Below are 26,117 nucleotides of genomic sequence, written 5' to 3'. Positions count from 1 at the left end.
ATGGCTTTTTATATGTTGATTTGGAAGAGCTTGACGAGAATACATATTTGAAATTCTTCTTCATGAATTACTTAAAATACCTGTATACACGTTGCTGTATATGTTTATAATACAATTTAATTTTCATAACAAAATAGAAAAAATCAAAATGACATTGTTGTCTATTTATGTCATATTACAAAATATACTCTTAGTCTTTTGGATGAGCTTATGGAAGGTAAATGTGTGAATCAATCCATGCAAGTGTGGTACTGCGGGCAAGCTTGTTAAAGACAATTAATATGAGCATATTACGAAATAAATAGATAAGTTTTCACTCGAAAGATATATTGAAGAGTCGTGTGTCTAAGAGCAATTGTCCATGCACATAGAGTGATTATAGTGTTCGAATATTAGAATTATGTAATAACATTCCATTCAAAATCAAATGGTTTTTTGTATGTTGACTTGGAAGAGCTTGACGAGAAAGCATATATGACATGCTTCCTTAGGAAATACTTAAAATGCCTTTATACACGTTGATGTAGATGTTTAATATAATTTAATTCTTTAGAAAAGTTGATAGAGGTCCAAAAATCCAACTAATAATTGGGTTTAGTCCTCGAATTATTGTTTATTGATACAAGTTCTTTGACTAGTTTGCCACGTAGATTACATTTCATATTTGACATGTTGATTCAAACTTTTGTATTTAACTTATTTGTATTTAAATTTTTTTGTTCCTATTATATCCCTATTGTCTAAAATGATAAGATGAGAATTTATATGCCATTATTTTAATTTTTGTTCACCCTATGGTAGAGGTATAGTATATACTCTTATAGATAAATTATCCTATGGTACAGGTATATTGTCATATTGCCTATTGCATGGGTATATATTTGTTTTTTCATATTTTAGACAATGAATAATAGTATTTTATGTACATTTTTTTATAGGTAACATATAATTTTATTTGTCTTGTATCTGACTTATTTTATGTTTCTAACTTATAGGTAGTATTCTAATTTATGTTCATGACTTATAGGTAACACGATTTATCACTAAGTTTTTTCCGTTGCTAATAAGAACACTATTTACCTATGTTAGATACATAATTTAATGTGGGTGCTTGCCAAATTGATTAGTATAATATGTGGGCCTTTACTTCAATTGATTAATTTGTATTTTACCCATATATTAGGTAAATATTATCAATGAAAGAATTCCAAATTTAAAATTTGAAATTTAATTACAAGTAAATAATTCAGTAAATTTAGTTTTCCTTATGTACCTCAAAGGGTAAAATCGACACAATAAAAAGAATAATAAAAGTCAAAGGATTTACATCTAAAACCAAAAATGCGTGGACTAAACCCAATGACAGCTAATCGTTTTAGACTTATATCTAAGAACCCCTTAATTCTTATAACCAAAAAAAAAAAATCAAAATGACTATTTATGTCATATTACAAAATATGTTTTTAGTTGTTTGGAGGCCCTTATGGAATGTAAATCGGTGAATCAATCCATTCAAGTGTGGCACTTTGAGCAAGCTTGTTAAAGACAATTAATATGAGCATGTTACGACATAAATGGACAAGTTTTCATCTAAAAGACATATTAAAGAGGTGTGTGTCTAAGAGCAGTTACCATGCATTTTATTTGACATCATGTGTTCGAATCCCACTCCTCTAATATCCCAGGTATTAGAGTCACATATCTTTGTCATGTTAATGAGTTTTAGGTATTAGTCTACTTGTACTGCTTTTCTTTATATTGAAAGAAATTCAGAGTTGCCAATAGGGGTGGGTACAGTCCAGTTCGGTTTGATTCTCACCTCAAATCAAAATTGGAACCGATATTATTTAACCGGTCCGGTTTAAGTAAATTTTTTTAAAAAACTGGCCGGTTCGGGTTTTGCACAGGATTATTAATTAATTTTTTTCAAAAAAAAAAGTTATTTTTTTGGCTTAAAAATTAACAAATGATCCAATTCATACAATGAGAAATTTTTTGAAGTTGAACTTGGAAAAATATTAATTACAAAATTTAAAATATAGCATTGGATTTTTAAAAATTTTGTAATAAAATAAAATAAAAAACTACAATCGGTTCAGTTCGGTCCGGTCAGTTTGGTGCTGTGTAAAATCGAAACCAAAACTGGTTGGAATCGGTTTGGTTTGGTTTCGATCCAGTCTGTTGACTTTTTTTGGTCAATCGATTTTTTTTCCGATTTATTTTATCCAGTCCGGTTCAAGTGTTCCGGTATTCCGGTCCTGATGCCCACCCCTAGTTGCCAATGCGGGATTGCCATAGTGGTTCCCCCCCTGCTTGATACCCATAATCAAACCCCATGGTTTCTTTCCTCCTAATGTAACCAAAAAGAAATCCAAGGTTCAAATTCACCACGCGAATTAATTCAAATGAAATCAAATTAGCTTAGATTCAAACACTAGCCACAATAAGTACATACAAATTTCAAGTTTTTTCCCTACAAAATGGGTTAAAGGGATCAACAAGTTAAACAAGTTTTTTTTTTTTAAAAAGCTAACTTAAATAACAATTTAACTCAATACATAATTTATGGTTACATGAGTTGAGTTCTATTACCCGTGTAATAAACGGATCATATTCGTACTGGAGATTTCTAACTCGTTACCTTAACACGACATGTTGCGAGACCTAATTAAAATATGAGTTGTTTCTCTCGAACATGAAAAAGGAGTAATTTTTTTTTTGGGGGGCATAGGAATTCGATCCCAAAAAAGAAAAAAAGAAAAAAAAAGGGTTCCTTTATGTCAAAAAGAAAAATTCAGTGAAATAAATAAATAAATAATCTCAATTTCCCTCTTAATATGTATACACACATTTCCCAGCAACAGATAAATTGAACTCGGCTTTGCTCTCTTTATCTGTCTGGTTCTGTGGTTCTTTCGAAGCTCCAATGGCTCGTATAACATTATGCAGTCAGCTACTTCCATCTCTCCTTGTTCCAGTGAGGCAGAGGAACCATTATCAGTTGATGGGAGTCATAGGGACTGGTTTAAGCAGAGGGCGGCGCTTCTCTGCTGCGTCCTCATCCAAGATAAGCATGAGCCTCAAAGCCGGCATCGTTGGCCTCCCTAATGTCGGCAAGTCCACTCTTTTCAATGCCGTTGTATGTCCTACAAACCCTTTGTCTCTCTGTTTGGTTGCTTAAATAATACAAGCAAGGATAACTCATATTTCCATTTGAATTTGAGATGTTTATCTGTTTGTTTGTGCTTACTTATCTATCTTTTTCACTTGCAACTCAAATTGGGGATTGCACTGTAGAATTGTAGTGAACTGCATGAATTATGTTGAAGGAACACTCAGCTTATCTTAGTGCACATTCTGATTTTAAGACAAAAAGATCATATTTTTATTTTGTGACAGCATACTTTGCACCAGTAGCTATATACCCATAATGGTTGTTATATTGTGAATCTGGATTTCTACCTCCTTTACTGATATGAGTAATACATAGTTTTTATATTAAAAAGATTTTGCGAGTGTAGGTTGAGAATGGTAAGGCTCAAGCTGCCAATTTTCCATTTTGCACGATAGAGCCGAATGTAGGAATTGTCGCAGTTCCAGATCCACGTCTCAATGTACTTTCTGATCTCAGCAAATCTCAGCGAGCAGTCCCAGCATCTATAGAACTTGTAGATATTGCTGGCCTTGTCAAGGGTGCCAGTCAAGGGGAGGTAACATTGCCTGGTTAATTATTTATTCTTTTGCCGTTTTCATTTTTAAGTTCCATTGCAAATATGTTAGAATGCCTCAGCTGAATTTATTTTCTTAATTTCATTACTTTCAGGGGTTAGGGAATAAATTTTTATCAAATATTCGCGAAGTGGACTCCATACTTCAGGTTTCTATCCATTAATTTATGCTTGTGTTCATGTGTGATTATCATCTTTTTCTCGTTCCTCAAAATCCTGTTTTCCTTAATGGATTCTTTTGTTATGTTACTTAATATTTGTGTGTGTGTGTGTCTGAGAGAGCGAGAGAGAGGTAGGTTAGTTGCTTGTTGACAAGAGACCATTTTGCACTGATTTCTTAAACTCATGGCAGATGACAATAGAAAGTTTGTGAACATGTGACATGCTGCTGCATTTTAGTGCGAGCTAGAATCTTGTTTATTTGTGTGTGTGTGTGTGTGTGTGTGTGTGTGTTAGTCGCTCGTTGAGAGTGAGTGTGCGTGTGGGTGTGTGTGTGTGCGTGCACGCGCGTGTGTAGGTTAGTTGCTCGTTGAGAAGAGACCATTTTGTACTGATTTCTTAAACTCATGGCAGATGACAATAGAAAGTTTGTGAACGTGTGACATGCTGGTGCATTTTAGTGCGAGCTAGAATCTTGTTTGGTTAGGATGAGAAAGAAAACTAAGTTGGGACCTGAACCTGACTGCATAATCACAAGAAACAGTTAAATCTTTTGTGTATTTGTATTTTATTTTTTGTGGGAGCTTGCTTATTCTTTACTTTTCCATTTTTATTGTTTTTATCTGCTTGACTGATCAGGTTCCTCTGTGGTACTGCAAAATTTGTTTATTTTAATAAAATGCTCTTTGCACATAACAAAAAACATTTAACTAAGCTTGACTAAAGATGCTATTGTTTAGAGGTTTTGAAGCAAACCCCCCCCTCCCAAATTTTGAATCACAAATAAACTGTTTTGCGTTCTTTTTATTGGAGTTTGGAGCACAGCTTCGCCTCTATGTTTAGTTAATAAGATTGATCATTATATGCCTTGTGTCAGTTGGACAGTGCATTATGAGGTCTCTAGATAAGTGTTTGAGGACTCTCCTTTTCCAGTGCGATGGATACTGCTTTTATAAAAGAAAATGTCATATGAATTTAAGATAACAATTTTTTTGTTAAAATGGACCATTGGAATGTAAAATCTTTTATAGTCTGAATTTAGAGTGGAGAGAAGAAGCAAGTTATGTAAATCCTTCATATCTTTTTATTAAGTATACATAGTGCTTTTCATCATTACTTCTTTAGATCTACATCATTATTGGCCCGTTGATTGTTGTTTCAGGTTGTTCGCTGTTTTGAAGATAATGATGTTGTTCATGTGAATGGGAAAGTTGATCCTAAGGCTGATATTGATGTCATCAACCTAGAGCTTATTTTCTCAGATCTGGACCAGGTTTTCTAATTAACATTGTTCTACTACTCACTTACCATCTTTCTATCACAACCTGGAGCCCATTTACCTATTTTTTTCTTCTCTTAAAAAAAAAAAAAATTTACCTAGTTCTTGTGGTGTTGTGGATCCTGATTCATTGTCTGCTTTGGAGGTGTGGATTGATCCCACATCCTGACTGAGAACTTTCTGGATTCTTTGCTTTTATGATAATTAGTTGGTCTTTTAGCTTCTGCTTTGAAATAGGTAGTATATTTTTCAATCCAATTGATTTGAAATTTGACTTACATAATGGCCACCAGGCCTGGTAATTGATTCATGAGGTTGTCAATTTAAAATTTATGAGAAGTGGTTTAGGTGGTGAACTATCACAGTGCCTTATCCTAGCTGTGCAGATAAGACGACCCTCTACAGATATATATGTTTTATGCAAACTATACTTTTCAAATGCGCAGCCATTTTATGGTTCAAAGTTGATGATGTACCTTTTTTTTTTTTTTTTTTTTATGTGCACTTTTTTGCTTGTAGCTACACTTCCTTGTCCTAAAATCTATAATCTCTCTCTCTCTCTCTCTCTCTCTTCTTCTTTTTTTCTTTCTAGGACTATTCTATATCTGTTATTTGTTTTTAAGATATAATAGCAGCTTGGTAGGATGGAATGAGCTGATTGAACTAAATTGTATTATTCACAAGAAGTGCAGATTGAGAAGAGAGTGGATAAGCTCAAAAAAGGAAAGGCAAAAGACTCACAAACCAAAATTAAGGTATAGTACTATCCACTGCTCTCTTACTGTACAGTGCATAAGTATGTGCTAACATCTCACTCTTTCCCTTCAATTTTTTCCTCCTTCATTAATTATAAAATGATGCACACAAAGTCTTTTGATTTCAGGAGGAAGCAGAAAGGTCTTCCTTAGAAAAAATTCAGCATGCACTATTGGATGGGAAACCGGCAAGATCAGTCGCTTTAACAGATTTGGAAAAGGATGCTGTAAAGCATCTTTGCTTGCTTACAATGAAACCGGTTATATATGTTGCTAACGTTGCAGAATCTGATCTAGCTGAACCTGGACATAATCCTCACGTCAAAGAAGTGATGAATATTGCTCCTGAGTTGCAATCTGGAGTAGTGACAATTTCAGCACAGGTTTGGGGATACATCAGAACAGAAGTATTAATTATAGTTTGAAATTGTGACAATTTTCACAGCTTGTGCCTGCCTCTCTGCTTGTAATGTTTGATGGGGATTAATGCTACCTTGTTCGAGACTAGCAGATTTGTGTTCATACTGTTTTTGTTTGCCTTAATTATGGAAGTTTGCACCTGCAGGTCGAGTCTGAGCTTACGGAACTACCATATGAAGAAAGAACAGAATTTTTGGAATCTCTTGGTGTTAGTGAAAGTGGTCTTGGGAACCTTATCAGAGCAACATATGGCATCTTGGGGCTCCGTACTTACTTTACGTCTGGAGAGAAGGTGAGAAGGATGAGTTTGTGAACTCTTTTGGATGTTGTATATGTGTGTGTGTGTATATTATTCCATTTGTTTTAAAAGATTGTTCCTATGTTGTACACAGGAAACAAAAGCATGGACCATACTTGCAGGTGAGCTTTGGTTATGCTGAATGTAAATTGTGTATTATACTACAGAAATGGTAAAATACCTCTGAGTGGACCTTGAAATGCTTCAAGCAAGTGCTAACATAGGCTATGCTGTTCTTTATATCATAATGGGGAACTTGTTTACGTGGAATTTGTTTTACTGATGGTCCTAGGTGAGAAGAATTTAGGTCCAAACAGAAGTAAACTTAGATAGGTTAGGAAGTATGATGGACTACTTGTTCATCATATCATGTTGTTCTCTGATTCTTGTTCTGTGTTGATCTAGGAATGACTGCACCTCAAGCTGCTGGGGTCATCCACTCTGACTTTGAGAGAGGTTTCATTCGAGCTGAGACAGTAAGCATCATAAACAGAACTTCTAATTCTCTTTATAACTTGTTATATTATTTTTGTATGGGATGATATAACATATTTTTGATGAGAAGATGAGATAAAACTGATATTCAGGAAACTGTGTGCAATGCAACTCTGTTAACCATGGAGTTTTTGTCTTGGTTCTTATCCACTTTAAATATATTGATATAAAATACAGTGAAAAACTTTCCACTGGTTGCATTAGGGGTTGAAATAATTCAATTCTTTGGTTTTCTTGTTTGCCCCTCTCCGTGTGTATTTGACTAATTGAGTTTTCTGTATAAAAAAAATATATATATATATATATAAATATATAAAGTTTATTAAGAATAAGAAAAAATAAAAGAAACTTAAAAGATTGAAAAAGCTTCGAGAACCTTTGCAAGGGTATCTTTCCTTTCTTTAAATGGGTCTCCTAATGTGCATAAATATTTTTCTTTTTAAAGACAACTAGAATTTTAAAATTGTGAATGGAGCTCTGCTTCCTTAAACTGAAAACTCAATTTTTTTTTTTTCGAGAAGAAACGAAAATTATTAAGCAAAAGAACACGGAGGTGGATAATGCATCCACAACCGAAGAACAAAAAACAAAACAGAAACAAACAAACAGCACCAACACCTCCCAAACTAACAGGGAGGAACAAAACCGAAAAACCACAAACAACACATCCCCCAACCCTCATTTAACTGAAAACTCATCAATACCTGAAATAGGTTTTGGTTTTCTTTGGACAGTGAAATGGATAATTTTGTGCATGGTTCCTCACAATATAGGGTTATTTTATTTTTATTTTATACCTATTAATTTCATGATAGTTTTTTAACATGCATAGCATACGTAAAAAAGTACCATTATTTTTCCTCATCACTAGATTTAATCTGCCGTATACTTTCTGTGAGACCGAATTCCTGGCTGTGCTCAGCCCTGCAACCCCAAGCATCTTGTTGAAGAACTATATGGTCACAACAAAATGAGCCCTCGACATATAAGGTATAAATGTTAAAGGATTGGAAAAGTATTTGATACTCTTTTCATGATGCCTTGGGCACACTGTACCCCAATGACTACACAAAATTGTCTCTTTTCCATTCTAGATGATAACGTGCCTCACATGAGAGCATGAATTGCATCATCTTTTGCAGTTAAAGTGCCTTGACGATACTCTATCTAGGAGCACTCACTTTGACATGTTATTGGCAATAGCTATTTTATTGGATTAAACAATTGATTTTAATTACTATAATAGAAGTGAGCTTTAAACCACCCAGTTCTATGTAAGTTATGTTCAATATTCAAGACAGCATCTACCTGTTAATATCGTAAACTCATTCATCTAAAACCAATGAAAATGATGGAGTGCTAATTTTATATTTTCTGTATAAAATGTAAATAACTATTAAAACATTTTACCTATTTATTGAAGTATTTAATAATGTTACTGGAACTAAAGCATTTAATAATAACTTCTTCTGTCCCTTTATTGTTAGGTGTCTTATGATGATTTTGTTGCTGCTGGTTCACTTGCCGCAGCAAGGGAAAGAGGGGTTGTAAGTTGGCTCCCTTTTTATTAGCTATAATTGTCTTGTTAACCAGTAGCATCACATATAAATGCTGTCCACCTTTGGTCAAGAATCAAGATTACAGAACGACTGTTAAATAGAATTGGATCTTTTTTATTAAGTTCTTTTTTCTGAACAAACAGAGGCAAAAAGTGTCTTTTCCTTTAATATCATTCTAGATCAAGCTGACTCACCCAAGCTACCTTGATGTTTGCAGTTGAGATCTGAGGGCAAAGAATACATTGTACAAGAAGGAGATGTCATGCTGTTTCGTTTTAACGTATAAAAGCTCATATGGAAGCAGCTTATCTTCCCAATTGAGGGTAACAGTTAGATGTAGCTTTCTTCACAAGATGGACATTGATTTATATGCAAGTCCTGAATTTGGAATGATGAAGTATTCTTTTGTTATATGCGGAGAATACTATAAATTTTGCTTGAAGAGTAAATAGCTCAATTGATTGTTGATATCAATGGAAGCTTGATTTTGAAATTCTACAAAAATTAAACGAAAAGAGGGTGAACCAAAATTTATAGACTTTTCTCTATTGTGGTGGCATCACTGTATTTGTAACCTTTTTAGGTGATTTCGAAAATCCTTGTAGGCAATTTTCAAGTATTATACTCAAGTTAAAATTTGTTTGTGTTGTACATTCTTGTCATGCTTCGTGTCGTATTTATAGGCAGTGTATGCAATATTGTTTTCTTAAGAACAACCTCATGTTCAAGTCCTGTATGATTTCACAGGAGTGCTCATGATGTTGTAAGAAAAACAAACTCTTTTTTCTCTTTTCTTTTTCTTGAACTGGAGGAATTTTGTAAATTTGATATTAAAATGCAATAAAATCACAAGCTCCAATTGAATATTATTGGCAATAAGGGGCAACTGTACTGCAATTAACCTTAAGTTGCACGCAACAAAGATCAGATGTCTCTGTCTACAACTAAGAGAAGTTTGTCTTGATTTTGGTTGCAATGGGACAAGGATTTAATCATGTTGGCATAAAACAGAGACAGGATTTTATCACTTGGTCCTGTTTCAATAATCAATACTTCAATTATGCGATAGAATTGATAGATGTTGCTTTTGCTTCTAAGCAAGTGAAGATCCCTTTCTGCTATTTATTTGGAACAGGAGGCTGGAGAAAATGGTCCATTATTCTCCAAACACACACTCTTAGCAGCGTTTGCTTGCTGTGCCCAGGTCCCACTTGTGTTCATTATTTGATTATGATCAAGCGGTTTTTAACAGGTGACAGATTTTTACACGACACGATAACACGAATTTAAGTAATCATGATTGTTAACCAATAAATGGTTTATATTCACGTGAGGAGAGATAGGAACAAAAAATTCATGCACTGGCACATGGAAGTTTTTCTCCGTATTTAGGTTTAATTCGACTAATCTAAAAATGACACCTATTAATTTTGGTGCTGATTTATTTAGTACAAATTACATGTATCTCAAATCAACACGAGCATGACATGTCATTTGAAATCGGAGAAGAAAATGCATAGATTCATTTCAGCTGTGTGAGAAGATGTTCAACAAATAGTACGTGGCTGAGCATGTTTTTGGTGTTTGTCAACAACCAGAAATGTTGGCAGCCAGCTAGATTAGAAAATGATTGCACCGCTGCATTTCTCACTTATAATCAACACAAGCTCCCTGATAAGTATTATCAACTTACTAATCCATCAATTAACTCTTTGTCCATCTTAAATTCATTATTAACACTAAGGGTCCCATGAAATGATCAATATTTCTTTTTATTATAATAGAAGGGAATCGAATTATTGACCTAACTTCATTCTAATTCATTTTGCCGCCCGCTCTTGCTACTTGTACTAACTTCATTCTTCGCATAATTAATTGATTATAAAACACCAAAACCTTTAAAATCATTAAAGTTGGTGATAACCACTCTTAATTAGGAGTTAACAAGGATGAATGGAGTATCAAGCCAATTATTCATTGAGCTTCTTATATTGTTGTTCAATATAAACTGAGTTCTTGCTGAGTCAGCTATAAATTATAGAAGTTGTTAGCTTTTGAACTGACTAACTGAGGTGATGCTTGATTAACACTTAACCTCCTCAGCCTACTTGAGTTTGCAGCATTTCTCATTTTGTTGGCAGAGACTAAACACACTTGAATTTATTTACAGATAAGGCAACCAACTTAGTCACATGCTGCAACAGTTTTTGGGTGCCTAGCTAGAGTAAGCTAGTATTTGGCCAAGTATATCTACCTATGGATTTTGCCAAGGACACTGGTTCACGTATGAGTGGGTGGTTCTAAGCAATTGATACATTGTAGTCACCACCCACTCGCGTGTGTGCAACTGACCCTAGCATTGCTCATCTACCTATAGATATAGCTTCTAGCTAGTATCCTAGTGCTACATATGCTTGGGTGCCTTGACTAGGAGAATAGCTACTAGCTAGTGACAACAGCTTGTGAATGCTTCTGTCTGCTGTACCTGCGTATGTGAAAAAGATGACTTGTTTATGTCACTAAAAAATGTTCGGTTGCAGACTCATAGACCCCACAATGTTTCTAGCACCGGAAAACAACGACTGTGCACCCACCCAACCCAATCCTCACATCTTAAAACACACTTTACATATCTGATTTTCTGATGAGTATGTGTCAAGCCTCCTATATATCTCAATCACCTAGTTTCCACACCAGAAATTAGCCCCTCTCTCTCTCTCTCTCTCTCTCTCTCTCTCTCTCTCTCTCTCTCTCTGAACTCAAAAGATAAGGCTTTTAAGGATGAAGAAAATCAATTTTTTGCTTAGGAAGTGCAAGAGCTTGTCAAGGCAGCTAGGGAGATCTTCATCATACAGTAGCCTAAGGTCCAAATCCACAAGAGAAGATTTATGGGTTGGCCATGGAGACAAAATGCATGAAATTGATCATCACCACCACCAAACTATAATCTTTGTGGGAAGCACAAGAAAGCGCTATGTCATTAGTTCCAAGTACCTCAACCATCCTTTGTTGAATGCTTTAATTGACAAGTCCTCAAAGCAAAAGCAAGGAGGAGAAGCAGAAGATATCTTGGTCAACTGTGAGGTGGTTCTCTTTGACCACTTGATATGGATGCTAGAGAATGCTGCTGATCCAAGCTTTGGTGCTTCAGAGTCCTTGGAGGAACTGGCTGCTCTCTATGTGTTCTGATAAGGCTGGTGGTTGTGTTTGATGATCTGCTAATTCAAAGCTGATAGGGAAATATATATCATGCTCCAGGTTGAGGCCACAGCATCTTGAAACCATCATTCTTGTTACTATTGATTCTGCTCAATTCTTTTTTTCTTTTTTGGTTCTAACCCCTTGTGTTTAATTTGATGGATCGTGTTTCGTAATTATCATGGCGTTGCACTGTTGTATTCTATGAATATTCTTGATATTCTCTCAGATAAGTAAATAAATGTCCCAAAGGGTCTCTTTGAATTCAGAATAAAACATGTTATTTGGAAAGCCTACTGATAATTCCAATTTTCTCAGCTCTTGCCACGAGATAATGCACTTACAACAAAACTATGCTATCACAATGAGCTAGCGACAACAATCAGGTATCGAACTTAAATACGTATCAAGTTCGATTTTCCTTTTCTTTTCTTTTTTTTGGTGAAGAAACGGGGCTAATGCCCAACAAAGAAATTAAACAATGACTCGATGCCTACAAACTCTAAGTAAATCTTCACTAAGAAAGAACTTAATATTATCAGGAGGGTCCTGGAAAGTTGACAGACCCAACTCAAGACATGAACCCAATTCAGCTAGTTTATCCGCTACCATGTTGCACTCACGATGTACATGATGAATAGAACAAACCTAGTTTTTGTTTATATAATCCTGGCATCCCCACAACATAGTAGTAAGAGGATGAAAGTCTTCCACATTTTTGTTAAGCAGGTGTACCGCGATCGCTGAGTCAGACTCAAGCACAACTGCACTGCAACCTATATTCCAAGCAATTTTCAGTCCAAGATAGATGCCCCATAACTCAGCTTCCAAGACTTGTCCTACACCAAGCTTGACAGCAAAGCCTCTCATCCACTGCCCAGAACTATCTCTGAGTACACCCCCAGCAGCAATGTGTCCATCCTCACCTTTTCTGCACCCATCGGTATTGATTTTAATCACTCCTTCATTTGGATATTGCCAAGAGAGAGCAGTGAGAGAGCGGGTGAGTTTTCTAGTTTTTTCAATATTGGCCTATGTCCAATCTGCAGCAGACTAATAGAAACCTCCATCACATTAAAATAAACTATTCATCCAAATTGTTGAATAATATATAAAGAATATTCGTATTTACGACATCTCCCAAAATTAAGAAACGAAATACCGCTAAACAGGATTTTGGTTTGGTACACTAAAATTACTTTCAAGTAATTAACGTATTGGGCCATGCTAAGCGCAAAATAGAAGGTCCAAACCCAGCATTATATAAACAGGCCATCATTTTAGTTCTTATTGGGTCATGAAACAGGCTAGCTCAGGACCGCAAAATTTGTGGAAGATGAAGATCAATATGAGAATATAATCTGATGTTTATTTAGTCAAAAGCTTCTATCCGAGTGAGCCTATAAATCAGGAACTTAAATGCGAAAACAATGAAATTATGCTGCTCCTGATCGGCCGACGAGAGCCACCCTTTGTGGGATTTGAAGTTCTTGAAAGAGCCTATGCATGGGGTTAGGTTAGCCTAATCTGCTTTTTCCGTTTGGAATTCAAGTTCTTCTGAAATTCAAAATCCTCTCTTTGTTCACTTCAATTTTACTTCTGTACATGGTTTTAATTTCTCTTTGCTGCCACTAATTAGAGTAGAAGAAGGAACAAGTCGAAGCGACCCAAGGTAGGAGAAGAAGGGCAGTCAGTATCAGTGGACTCACTTCACCGCCCTCGTGTTTTTCTGGGTATTGTTTCGTTCTACTGTGACTCTTTTTTTGAGCCAACTTCTGCTTATTATTATTTTATTTTTTAAGAAAATGGATTGGTTTCAGATTATGTTTATGTGGGTTTTTAATTTCTAAAATATATGGGCAGGGAACGTTAGAAAGTTGCAGACCCATGTTGAGTTCTTGATTTAGAAATCAATTTTGTGCAGTATTTGCGGTGATGTTTACTTTTAATCTGAAATGATGGCCAATTGTGAACATGGGGTAATTGTTTTTGTGATAAAAATGCCCCCTTTAACAAAGATTTTTCATTTATGTAAAAAAGAATTGAAAATATGAAAAATTTGCAGTTTATGATAAAAAGTGAAAACCTTTGGCTTGCATATGGGTAGATATTCAAAGAGATGATTATGCCTGAAGCAGAAAATGTGAGGGAATTATTTGTTGTGTATGGGACTCATTTCTCATTTAAATCAAAAGCAGAAAATGTTAGTTATGGAAATCTGTTGATTTTGCTTACTAGTTGGCTTTGGTGCAAACCGGATTTAGGTGGCTCAGAGTTGCTTATATCTGATATCTCAGTATCAAGGGAAGTAGGCATGCCAGACCTTTCACAGGATATCATTGTAGACATACTCTCTCGACTTCGTCTGAAGTCTGTGTGTCGATTCAGGTGCGTGTCAAAGTCATGGTTCAATCTTACCACCGAACCCCACTTCATCAACACCCATCTCAACCGGCACCGGAAGAAGCAGAAAATCATTCTAAGTTCTAATAATTCCCTATTCTCCTTGGACCCTGAAGCACCTATAGATGATGATATGTTACCTTTGGAGATTGATTTTCCACTTAAGAACCATCCCAACACTGAGTGGGTTCACATGTTTGGTTCCTGTAATGGTTTGGTCTGCATCATGCCTCAGCCAGAAGTCTTCTTTATATTCAATCCTACCACTAGAGAGTCCTTGAGAGTACCAGATTGCCCCAGGCCAAGTCATATTTGTCCTCCAGAACCACAAGAAGTAATATTTCATCATGCATATAGTTTTGGTTATGCTCCTTCGATCGATGATTACAAATTTGTCAAGGTTGCTTATGGATGCATGGTACTCATTTTTTCATTGAAAAGCAGTTCATGGAAAAGGGTTCAAGACTTTCCTTACAGACATTGTTTGGAGAAGTCAGGGACGACTCTCAATGGAGCTGTCCACTGGTTATGTAGACGCCTTGAAGTTGGAGGTACCTGTGTGATTGCTGCTTTTGATTTAGCACAGGAGAAGTTCTCAGACTTGCCCCCACCTGAATCTGTCACAGATTATAAGAGATTTACAACTGGTGTTTTGAGAGGGTGTCTTTGTTTACTACACCAGCACGATAGGCGACACTCATTTTGGATTATGAACAAGTACAGGGTGAAAGAGTCTTGGACTATGATTATGATAACCGACTCATATGCTTCTATTTCTTTGAAGCCATTATGTTACTGGAAGGATACCAAGATACTACTGGCAAGGAGTTGGAAACAATTACTTCTTTGCAATCCAAATGATGGAACTTGCAAAAATTTCTTGGGAAATGGCCTTCCGGACAAATTCTGTGCTGATGTGTATGTGGAATGCCTTGTCTCTCCGAACTTATGGTTCCGAAGGAACTCGCGGTTGCGTTTAGCCCGGATTACAGTACTCTGCACATTTCTACTTCTAGTGCACATGAACTACTTGCTTCTTGTAACTGAGTTGAGCAAGTTTCTGACCAAAAAAAGCAACTGAGCTAGTGTAGGTCTTGTGGTTTATGAAGTTGTTCCTTGACATCCTTGTGTCTCTGACTTTCACTTAGTTTGAATTAATTTGTAGTTGTTGAGGTTCAAGAATGACAGTGACTATTAAGCATAATTCAGTAAGGATTTTATTTCATTTGCTTTGGTTGCCAGGAAATAGAAAAAGAGGCGCACACAATTACTTTTGCTTCTCCAAATTGCACTACGTTCTCTCCTCGACATTTTTGCTCCTCATGCACTGTAATAATGCAAGCAAAGTTCAATTTCCTGGTGTAAGTAAACGAGCTATGCATTACTGAAATGGATCTTCTGCTTGCAAACGGCAACATCAAGCTTTATGAATTGGACTTGTCTTCTTCAAATGCATGTGTGCATTTCTGAAGTGGATTTTATAACTCGCTTGAGCTCCTATTCTGCTGCGCAAAACTACTGCAATTCTTGCTTTCAGGATTTTGCAACGGATGAAGCACTCATGTGCCTGAGACGAAACCCCACGTCGCCAAATTTGTTGATTAAACTTGTTTACGTTACCTAATAATATGTTGGTATACATGCTAATGGGTTCATCTGGGGTACAGATTCGTGAGTATTTGCATATGATTAGACATGTGAACTTGATTATCTAACTGCTACAATAGAATTTTATGTTCTTATTGTTGAGAATTATATTTATGTAAAACATGGAGTTGTATTCCATATAGAATAAGGACTCTCGTGAGTCATCTGTCAACAATCTCTATTCTCTTACCTTCGTAACACTTATGCCAAATTTTTATTTTTGAGAACTACGAAGTTTATGTGAACTGAAGGATTCGAATATGCTATCCCAATATCTCTTGTATTAAAGAAAGAGTGCTGCTAAACGAACCTTAAAATTAATTGAGTACATTCTATTATTACACTATTTATTGAATTACTAATTTACTCTAATATAAAATTACGAAAAAAATCTTTGTTTTGAAGTTGTGGAGATGTCTCTCTATTTTTTAAACTCCTTTCATTTTGGTAGACTGGATATAATATTTAGGAAACTTGGTCCCACATGTAAATCTTGTTATAGTAGGTTGATAGATTAGCTATCTCTCCCCAATTTTAATCCTTGCACGATTTGGTAGGTTAAATATACCATGTTAGGAGGTGGAGTTTACTCTGTTTTTTTGTCAGATTGGAAAGCATATTTTCTGTAATTCCTTAGAAATTTTGTTTGGGTTAATTACATAAACACCCCTAGAAATTCTATATGAGTTAATTACACAAACTCCCCATGAAGTTTGACTTTGTTTTGCATGTAATATTAGTATAACCTCAAACAAACAAGCATTAGATGATAGTGACAAAGCATGTGGATGGAAAATTGCTGTCTCGCCAATTTGATGAATCATTTACTGATTAATGCTAAGGAAAATAACCCTAAATGACATGCCCAAATCTCATGTCTTTCTCTCAATTTTATCCCACGGTTGCCCTCTTATTCTGGTGGTTTCAGTGTGGTTTTGCTATGGTTGGTTAAGGGTTGTCTTTCGTGCCCAAGAATAAGCCTCTTTTAGAAAACTCTTCCCTCTACCTTGGGTCGACATCCAATTCGATCGGGAAAAGGCTAAAAAAGACCTCTAAAGTTTGGTGTTGTGTGATAGAGTGTATTAGGGATTACTATGAGTACTTTTAGTAGTTAAATAGGGTGTATTTAGTTAATTTTATATTTTGATTAAAATATTATGGTGTACATAGATCATACGGTGTACTCAATTAATTTTAGAGTTCGTTTAGCAACACTCTAAAAAAAACTCAAGTAGGATGCAATACGCCTTTAGGGCCAGTTTGAGATTGCTGTCACTTCTTTGAAAATAATTAGTTGTAAAGTAAAGTAGCTCTATGTTTGGTAAACAATATTTTTAAAGTATTGTTAGTACAAAAAGCAATGTCAAAATTGTTTAGTAAATTTTAATATAAAACTGTTGTTAATGTGAATAATGACTAAAATAGACATGATATTGAAGTGTTATGTGCTAATCATATAGTGGTGGTGGTGGTGAAAGAAATGGTGATTGTGGTAGTGGTGATGGTGGTGGGCAGAGCCGGCCTTGGGCCAGGGCCACCAGGGCTACAGCCCGGGGCCCACAGCTGAGGGGGGCCCAATTTTTTTTTTTTTTTAAGCTTATGTATATATTTGTATTAAAAAAAATTAAAACAAAAGGAGTTGCTGCCTGTACCTATCAGTGAAAAGGGAAGGCAATCAATCCAATCAGTCTTTATACTCAATCTCTAAAAGAAACGTATTGACTAAGGAAGTTCATTATTAATTAATTATAAAATATAATATAAAACAAATCAACAAATATGAGGAATCAAAACAGACTCTTATTAGCCACAAAAAGAAGGAAAAACCCTTCGACTTTCTCAGTTCAACCTTCTCAGTTCATAACACAAGCAAAGCAACGCAAGCAATTTTTTTTTTCCGGTGATTCTCCTCTTCTTCTCCAACAGAGTTGGAAAATAAATCATCCACCAGTTAGACCAGTGCCTTTCTTTGAAGGTATTTTTTTTTTTAAAGATACATATAGAATCTTTTTGTACTCGACTCTTGTAGTTGTTTTGTGTAGAATTGTGGTTTAATAGGATAAATAAAATCATTTGGTAATAATGATCAAGCGTTGAAAAATTGATGTTTGTGCTTTGTGATAATTTTTTGCAGTATTGTGGAAGCCTCGATAACTTTTAATGCTTAATACATGTTTGTTTTCAAATATTATAGGGATATGCAGCTCGGGAGTTTGCCAAACAAGGGCTTAAGCCAGGCGAACTAGCAGTCATTTCCAAAGGGGCGGTATGTTTTCTAATGCTTTTTCATGCTCACTTTCATGTGTTTGTATCCAGTTGACTGAAGATTGTGAGATGCTTTATGCGATTAATTGTTAACTTTTTCTTATTTATTATTTGATTCAACAGAAAACTTGGTTGGGATTCTTTTTCTTTATAATTGGAAGTTTCAAGTGGAAGAAAATATGCTCAAAATCCAGGTTTTATTGTTCTTTGTTAATTTGTTTTATTATTTTTTTTTATTGTGTTGTGTTTATTCTGAAAATTAAAAAATGTTTCCTAAGAAACAACTTTCCGGAAATCTCAAGAGACAAAGAAAGAAAAAATAAGAAGAAATTGCTCAAAGTTTAAGAGGATCTTTGAATATTTTGTTAAACAAACCAATGCTTCACTTGAAAATTTAGAAGAAGATTTACCAAATGAATATGAACAACCAATTCAATTGGAAGAATTAGTAGAAAATGAGAATGATGTGAATGAAGAAATTGGTGATCTAGATGAAAATGGAAATAGTGATGAACCTTTCCTAGATGAAAATGAAAATATTGATGAACCTTGCCATGAAAATGAATGTCCCGAAACAAGATTTGATTTGAACATTTATGATCCACGAGTTTGGGATAATCTTGATGCAAAAATGAGAGATTTACTTGTAGAAAAAGGTCTCCTAAGAGAAACTAATCTCAAATTCCCCATGGACGAACACAAGAGACATTTTTCTTCAAATTATTATCTTCGTACGTTACCAAATGGGGAAACTAAGGATCGAAAATGGCTAGTGTACTCAAAGGAGTTGGATAAAGTGTTTTGTTTATGTTGTAAGTTGTTTAAAACAATGAATTCTAGAAGTCAGTTAACTAGTGAAGGAATTAGAGATTGGAAACATCTTGGTGAGAAGCTTAAACAACATGAAAGCAGTATTGAACACCTCACTAACTTGAGGTCTTGTGTTGAATTGCAAATCAGATTGAAAACAAATCAAACAATTGATATAGAATTACAAGAGCTAATCAAGAAAGATACACTACACTGGAAAAATGTTATTGTCAGAATCATCACTGTTGTGAAATGTCTTGCTATACATAATTTGACTTTTCGTGGAACAAATGAAAAAATTTATGAAGATGGTAATGGTAACTTTTTAGGCTTTAAGGACCCGCCCCGAATTTTCTCAAAACCCGAGACGAACCCTTTGGAATTCCTGACATCACTCCGATGCCAGACCCAATTACTAAAAATCGAGACTTCCTGCCGAAATTTCGGCAGAGTCTCCCCTATAATTTGGACATTTCCCAAAGTTTTAACTTGCATAAAAACACATTTAATATTCCCAACTGGCAGCATGCACAATATAATTTCATGCAATTCACACAAATGGCCTTCGGCCTTCCAATAATTCTTAACTAACTAACAAACAATTCAAATACCAAATATGACTAATATTTAGTCTGCAGCTGCACCTAATAACCTTAGGCTGCTACCCTCCTTGAGGGATCAAGCCACACGTAGTTCTTCCACTAAAACCCAATTCCATACATCGGTGATACCTTATTTCTTTTCTCTGTATTTCACATATTCTCCCCATACGCCGGTACAACCAACGCCACGTATGGGGCCTGTCAACACGCCGGATAACCTACGCCACGTGCGACCATACCATACTATCATCATATCTCCCCATACGCCGGTACAACCAACGCCACGTATGGGGTCTGTCTCAACGCCGGATAACCTACGTCACGTGAGACCTGCGCATCATATCACATAACTCCCCATACGCCGGTACAACCAACGCCACGTATGGGGTCTGTCCCAACGCCGGATAACCTACGCCACGCGGGACCTCAACATCATATCACAAATCTCCCCATACGCCGGTACAACCAACGCCACGTATGGGGTCTATCGACACGCCGGATAACCTACGCCACGTGCGACCTCAACACAATATCACAATGTCTCCCCATACGCCGGTACAACCAACGCCACGTATGGGGCCTGTCTCAACGCCGGATAACCTACGCCACGTGAGACCTGAACCGCATATCTCATATCTCCCCATACGCCGGTACAACCAACGCCACGTATGGGGTCTGTCCCAACGCCGGATAACCTACGCCACGCGGGACCTAATTTTCACTTGGTGGTGTTTGTAGTGAATCCAAAATCCAGGGAGGTACCTAAAGTAGTGCGTATAGCACTCCAAACTGACATTCTAGACTCTGTTGTACCCTTGTACAACCATATATAATTATAGTTATATAAATAAATTCTAATATTGTGTAATCCTCCACAATGGTCTAGCACCCGATAATCCCCCCCTTATAAAGGTGAGATTACTCCGAAAGACTCACGGTCAACCAAGGGTCAAACTACTCTAACCCTGGTCAACCGGACCTGCAGAACCCACGACCTCCAATTTCCGATCCGGAAGTCCCTATGGGTTCTACCAGGTATAGGACACTTGTCCTGCAAGTTTGGTTCAGATCGGACGGTCGGATTGCTCACGATCGCACGATCTGACGGTTAATAAAAAAAATATAAACTTAAAATTATTATTCGGAACATCCGGGGCTCCGATTCACGATCCGTGAAATCCTACACGATCCTAGAAATACCTAGATCAACATATATTAAATTTGGGACCATCCAACGGTCCCAACCTATCGAACCCGGATAACGCGCAATATGCGAATATCCGTTCGATAGTCAAACGACGTCCGAATTGAGATCCGCGAAATCCTACGCACTCGTGACAACCTAAGGATCTCATCGGAACACATTGCTACTTTTTCTACAGTGCCCACTCGCCGCCTCACGCGCCGGCAGCGCGTGGGTGCCCAAAGCGATAACGGTTCGCCAGAAAATCTCAAAACCACGGCTCCAAACTCCTACTCTAGGTATAACACCCTATTTGGAGCCACTTTTGTTCTTGGACCTACCCCAAAAAGTGGCCGGAAATGGCCGATCACGGCGGCCGAAGTTTTGGCCGATTTTCAATTCGAAAATCGAGTGATCTACGCTAAGAATCGATCTAATCCTACCCAACCATCAGCTAGAGCAGCTCGAGAGGTTCAAAATCCATACCTGGGTCGACGGAATTGGTGGCCGGAGGAGGGAGATCGGCGGCTTTGAAAATCCGGCGACATCCGGGCGAAAATCGGCATTTTCCGGTGGCTGGAGCGGCGGCCGATGGCGGGGATGGGCTGGGTCGTGACGCCGAGGCCGAGCCGGTTCTTTTGGTACCGGCCCCGTCCGCAGCCGCGGCCGGTGGCCGGAGTTACGAGGAGAGAGAGAGAGAGAGCCGACGGGAGAGGGAGAGAGATCGCGGGAGAGAGAGAGAGAGAGAGAGAGAGAGAGAGAGAGAGAGAGAGAGAGAGAGAGAGAGAGAGAAATCTGATTTTATAAAAAATCCCATTTCGAAATATTTACGATTATGCCACTGGGCTTCTTTTGACCATATCTCTCTCGTTACAACTCCGATTCGAGCTCACTACGTGTCTATGAACTCGTCTCAGTACTACCTATCCAAAAATACAAGTCGCGGTCCCAAACTCTCTTCGGTTAAAAATATGACTAAAATACCCTTAAATAATTAAATAATCAAATAAGGGTAAAATTTGGGGAAATTTGGGGTCGGGGTGTTACATTTTAGGCCTACTTGAAATGATTGCAGAGTTTGATCTAGTAATGCAACATCATTTTTGACTCATTCAAGATAAGAAGATTCATTATCATTATCTTAGCCATAAAATGCTAAATGAGTTGATAGCTATTCTAGCATCAAATGTTAAACATGCAATCATTCAAAAAATAAAAACAGCTAAATATTTTTCAGTCATTCTTGATTGTACTCCTGATGCAAGTCACAAAGAGCAAATGACTTTAATATTGAGGTGTGTAGATGTTTCAAGTACTCCAATAAATATAGAAGAGTACTTTTTAGAGTTTCTGAATGTGGAAGATACATCTGGATTAGGAATTTTTAATGAATTACAAAATGTAATTGAGTCCCTTACACTTAATATTGATGATGTGAGGGAACAAGGTTATGATAATGGCTCTAATATGAAAGGAAAAAATCTAGGTGTACAAAAAAGATTACTTGATATAAATCCTAGAGCATTTTACATGCCATGTGGTTCTCATTGTCTCAACTTAATAGTTTGTAATATGGCCAACTCATGTGTTAAAGCAAAATCTTTTTTTGGAGCATGTCAATGCATATATACGGTATTTTCTAATTCAACAAAGCGATGGAATGTGTTACTTGATTACATAGATGGTTTAACTTTGAAATCATTGTCAACTACACGTTGGGAAAGTCACATTGAAAGTGTCAAAGCAATAAAATCTCAAGCTTCCCAAATCAGAGAAGCTTTATTTAAATTAACAGAAATTAGTGAAGATGCCAAATTGAGTAGGGATGCTCAAAGTTTAGCATCAGGAGAGCTTTCAAGTTTTGAATTTATATTAAGTTTGGTTATTTGGCATGACATTTTGCATAAGATTAACTTAGTTAGTAAAAAGTTACAATCTGAAGACATGCGTCTTGATGCTGCTGTAAGATAATTAGAAGGACTTGTTTTATTTTTTGAAAACTATAGAATAAATGGGTTTGTTTCTGCCATGATTGATGCTAAAGAAATTTCCCTTGATATGGGAATTGAGCCTATATTTCCAAAAAAACGTCAAGTTTGTAGAAAAAGGCATTTTGATGAGGTTTCCAATAGTGATAGGGAACAACAATCAGCTGAAGAATCATTTAGAACTGATTATTTTCTTGTTATAGTGGATATTGCTCTTGGTGAATTGAAGAGTAGGTTTGAACAATTGCATTGTTTTGAATCTATTTTTGGGTTCTTATTTGATGCTGCAAAGTTGACTTCGTTTGATGATAATGAATTGAAAAGTTTTTGTGTGAATCTTGAAAATGCTTTAAAACATGGTGATGTTTCTGATGTTGATGCAAGAGACTTATTTTCAGAATTACAGATGTTGCAAGTGATGTTACCAAAAGAAGCATATGAAACAGATAAACCATGGACATCCATTAAAATTCTTGAGTTTGTAAAGAGTGTGGATATGTTTCCTAATGTAATGGTTGCTTATAGGGTATTATTGACTCTACCTGTGACTGTGGCATCTGCTGAAAGAAGTTTTTCTAAATTAAAATTATTGAAATCTTATTTGCGGACCACCATGACTCAAGATAGGCTAAATGGATTAGCGATATTATGCATTGAAAAGGATATGTTAGAAAACATTAAATATGATAGTATAATTGATGATTTTGCATCTAAAAGTGCAACAAGAAGACATTTTAAATGATGTTTTGTGGTTTAGATTTCATTGCTATTTTTATTTTGTAGGTACATGTGATGATTCTTTGCTTCGATTAATTGTGGAGGATGAAAAGAAGATTGATCAAATCAAGAAATGCTTATGGAGATTCGGGAGGAAGCATGTAGACTCAAATATGTAGTTTTCGTTTTTTGATGCAATGTTTACAATCCGGGGTACTCTTTTTCCTTCGTTTAGAGTTTTGTCCCATTGAGTTTTCCCTAAACAAGGTTTTAATGAGGCCCCAAAGTGTTCTTCCTTATCTTTTGTAAATTCTTATAATTTTAATAAAATTAATTAGTTGATATTTTTTATTTTTTATTTTTGTTTAATTTGTATAAAAGGGCACACTTGAGAAAATTTGCCCTGGGCCTTAGAAAACCCAGGACCGGCTCTGGTGGTGGGAATGGCAGTTGTGGATGTGGAGGTGGAGGTGGAGGTGAAGGTGGATGTAGCAGTGGTGGAGGTTGAGGAGGAGAAGATGGTGGCGGCGTGGTGGTGATGATAATGGTGGTGGCAGTGGTGGTCAGTGGTGGTGGTGGAGGTATTGAAAATGATGGTGGAGTTGGATATGGAGATAAAGGTGATGTCATTTTTAAAAATTAATAATGATATTTTAGAAATTAAAAAAATTCATTAAAGGGGCCTTATACATCATCCAAAAGGAGGTCGTAAATTTCCTTTGTCGTCACCTGAAAACTATCTTTGTTGACTCCGATTTTTTATATTCTTGATTTCATTGTTACTTTTTATATCCAATTTCAAGCAGAGAGCAGATCGTCCCAGGCTCCGGTGCCAGAGAGATTGTCTGTGTCAGTGGATTTGCTAAACCCTGCTCTTGTTTTCTGGGTATTATCACATTCTTGCTGTGACTTTTTTTTCTCGCAACTTTTGCGTATTCTCTTGTTTGTTTTGGTGAATATTTTGTTTATCTTCTTCTCTATGGAAATGGGTTTCTCTTAGATTATGTTCAATTTCTCTGGCTACAAATTTTTTCGATTTCTTCAATATATGGGCATGGAACATTAGAAATTTTGTGGCAGACCCATGTTTTAGTTGTTGATTTAGGGTCAAGTTGTGAACTTTTTAGGCGTAAATGGCAAACTTTTCAGAAGATATCATTGCAGACATACTCTTTCGACTTCCTGTGAAGTCTGTTGGTAGATTCAGGTGTGTTTCAAAGTCATGGCTTCACCTTACCACCCAACCCCACTTCATCCAAACCCATTTCAACAGAACCCAGACTCAGAAACTCATTCTCAGCTCTCATTCTCTCTTCTCCTTGGACCATTTAGCAACTATAGATGATGATATGTTGCCCTTGGAGCTTGATTTTCCACTCAATACCCATCTCAAAACTAAATGGGTTCTCGTGTCTGGTTCCTGTAATGGTCTGGTCTGCATCATGCCTCAGCCAGAAGCCTTCTTTATATTTAACCCTTCAACCAGAGAGTCCATGAGAGTACCAGATTGCCCCATGCCAAGCCATGCTTGTACTCAACAAGGAGTGCGTTTTCATCGTCATGCCCACGGTTTTGGTCATGCTCCTCCTATGAGTGATTACAAGTTTGTCAAGGTTGCTTATGGATGCATGGTACTTGTCTTCTCATTGAAAAACAATTCATGGAAAAGGGTTCAAGATTTTCCCTTCAAACATCTTTTGGATGTCTATGGGACATTTCTCAATGGAGCTGTCCAGTGGTTATGTGGCCCTCTTGGAGTTGGAGGTCCCTGTGTTATTGTTGCTTTTGATTTAGCAGAGGAAAAGTTCTCAGACTTGGCCACACCTGATTCTGTCACGAATTATCAGAGATTTATAACTGGCATTTTGGAAGGGTGCCTTTGTTTACTACATTACCATGATGATCATAAGCAACACTCATTTTGGGTTATGAAAGAGTATAATGTGAAGGAGTCTTGGACTAAGATTATGATAACCAACTCCTACTTTTCTTTACAGCCATTGTGTTACTAGAAGAATACCAATATACTTCTGGTGAGAAATCAAAAGCAATTACTTATGTGCAACCGAAAGGACGGAACATGTAAAAAATTCTTGGTAAATGGCCTTCCGAGTGACTTCAATGCTGATGTGTATGTGGAGAGCCTCATCTCTCCAAACTTTCAGCAGAACTAAGGATTGTGTTTAATCCAGTGTTTACGTTTCTTCTTCTGTGCATTATGCACTACTTACGTCTTGTATGGAACTCAGAAAGTTTATGTTTTGTGGGTAACGAAGTTGTTTCCTTGTGTGTAAGCTTTCACTTAGAGCATTCATAATGGAATGGTGTATAAGGGAGTGTATGTTAAATAGACACCCCTTGTCACCGTAATAATCTCCAATTGTGAGATGTAAAGGGTTGTAAACATACATCACCACCATAGAAATGTAAAATAAAATGCACATTTGCATCTATTTTTACATCGTTTATAGGCGGGACCCACTCGAGAAAAGAGAGAAAAAATTATATATCTTAAATTTACATCGTTTCTCATTGGAGCAAAAAAATGTATTTACACCACTTGGAGGTGTAAAGGGGATGTAAAAATGGCTGTACACCCCCGAAAATACAC

General features: G+C 36.5%; 4 protein-coding genes and 1 pseudogene across 14 annotated transcripts; all 5 read left to right on the top strand.

Annotated features, from left to right (window-relative positions):
- Positions 2,616 to 9,344, top strand: LOC18779765 (ribosome-binding ATPase YchF). 3 transcript variants are annotated; one of them, XR_002271442.1, is made up of 12 exons: positions 2,616 to 3,139; positions 3,522 to 3,710; positions 3,824 to 3,877; positions 5,050 to 5,160; positions 5,859 to 5,921; positions 6,050 to 6,304; positions 6,487 to 6,633; positions 6,734 to 6,761; positions 7,045 to 7,115; positions 8,006 to 8,124; positions 8,622 to 8,681; positions 8,911 to 8,942. XR_002271442.1 is itself a non-coding variant. In XM_007211681.2 (11 exons), exons 1-11 carry the CDS (start codon positions 2,927 to 2,929, stop codon positions 8,977 to 8,979), a joined length of 1,260 nt encoding a protein of 419 aa, XP_007211743.1. In that variant the 5' UTR covers positions 2,620 to 2,926; the 3' UTR covers positions 8,980 to 9,344. The 3 variants fall into 3 exon arrangements, 2 of the variants coding, with proteins under 2 accessions (XP_020418568.1, XP_007211743.1); XM_007211681.2 differs by lacking the exon at positions 8,006 to 8,124 and having other exon boundaries at positions 2,620 to 3,139; positions 8,911 to 9,344; XM_020562979.1 differs by lacking the exons at positions 8,006 to 8,124; positions 8,622 to 8,681 and having other exon boundaries at positions 8,911 to 9,344.
- On the top strand, positions 11,129 to 12,155 carry LOC18778575 (auxin-responsive protein SAUR71). Its single transcript, XM_007212953.2, has one exon. The coding sequence runs from the start codon at positions 11,475 to 11,477 to the stop codon at positions 11,880 to 11,882; it is 408 nt and encodes a 135-aa protein (XP_007213015.1). The 5' UTR covers positions 11,129 to 11,474; the 3' UTR covers positions 11,883 to 12,155.
- Positions 12,183 to 16,168, top strand: LOC18780195 (F-box/kelch-repeat protein At3g06240). Of its 8 annotated transcripts, none has more exons than XM_020561940.1 (5): positions 12,183 to 12,277; positions 12,621 to 12,894; positions 13,198 to 13,402; positions 13,536 to 13,624; positions 14,130 to 16,130. In XM_020561940.1, the coding sequence occupies exons 3-5, from the start codon at positions 13,394 to 13,396 to the stop codon at positions 15,373 to 15,375; spliced, it is 1,344 nt and encodes a 447-aa protein (XP_020417529.1). In that variant the 5' UTR covers positions 12,183 to 12,277; positions 12,621 to 12,894; positions 13,198 to 13,393; the 3' UTR covers positions 15,376 to 16,130. The 8 variants fall into 8 exon arrangements, with proteins under 8 accessions (XP_020417529.1, XP_020417531.1, XP_020417532.1 ...); XM_020561943.1 differs by having other exon boundaries at positions 12,271 to 12,894; positions 14,130 to 15,381; positions 15,537 to 16,168; XM_020561942.1 differs by lacking the exon at positions 12,621 to 12,894 and having other exon boundaries at positions 12,201 to 12,277.
- Positions 22,813 to 23,660, top strand: LOC109949019. Its single transcript, XM_020563218.1, has 2 exons — positions 22,813 to 23,315; positions 23,573 to 23,660. Exons 1-2 carry the CDS (start codon positions 22,830 to 22,832, stop codon positions 23,600 to 23,602), a joined length of 516 nt encoding a protein of 171 aa, XP_020418807.1. The 5' UTR covers positions 22,813 to 22,829; the 3' UTR covers positions 23,603 to 23,660.
- Positions 24,283 to 25,974, top strand: LOC18781531 (annotated as a pseudogene). The gene has a single exon (XR_002271513.1). The product of XR_002271513.1 is annotated as an F-box/kelch-repeat protein At3g06240 (transcript).

Source organism: Prunus persica, chromosome G4, assembly GCF_000346465.2.
Source record: "Prunus persica cultivar Lovell chromosome G4, Prunus_persica_NCBIv2, whole genome shotgun sequence".
Taxonomy (NCBI): domain Eukaryota; kingdom Viridiplantae; phylum Streptophyta; class Magnoliopsida; order Rosales; family Rosaceae; genus Prunus; species Prunus persica.
Note: the sequence above shows the minus strand (reverse complement) of the source record. Positions and strands in the feature narration are given on the sequence as shown.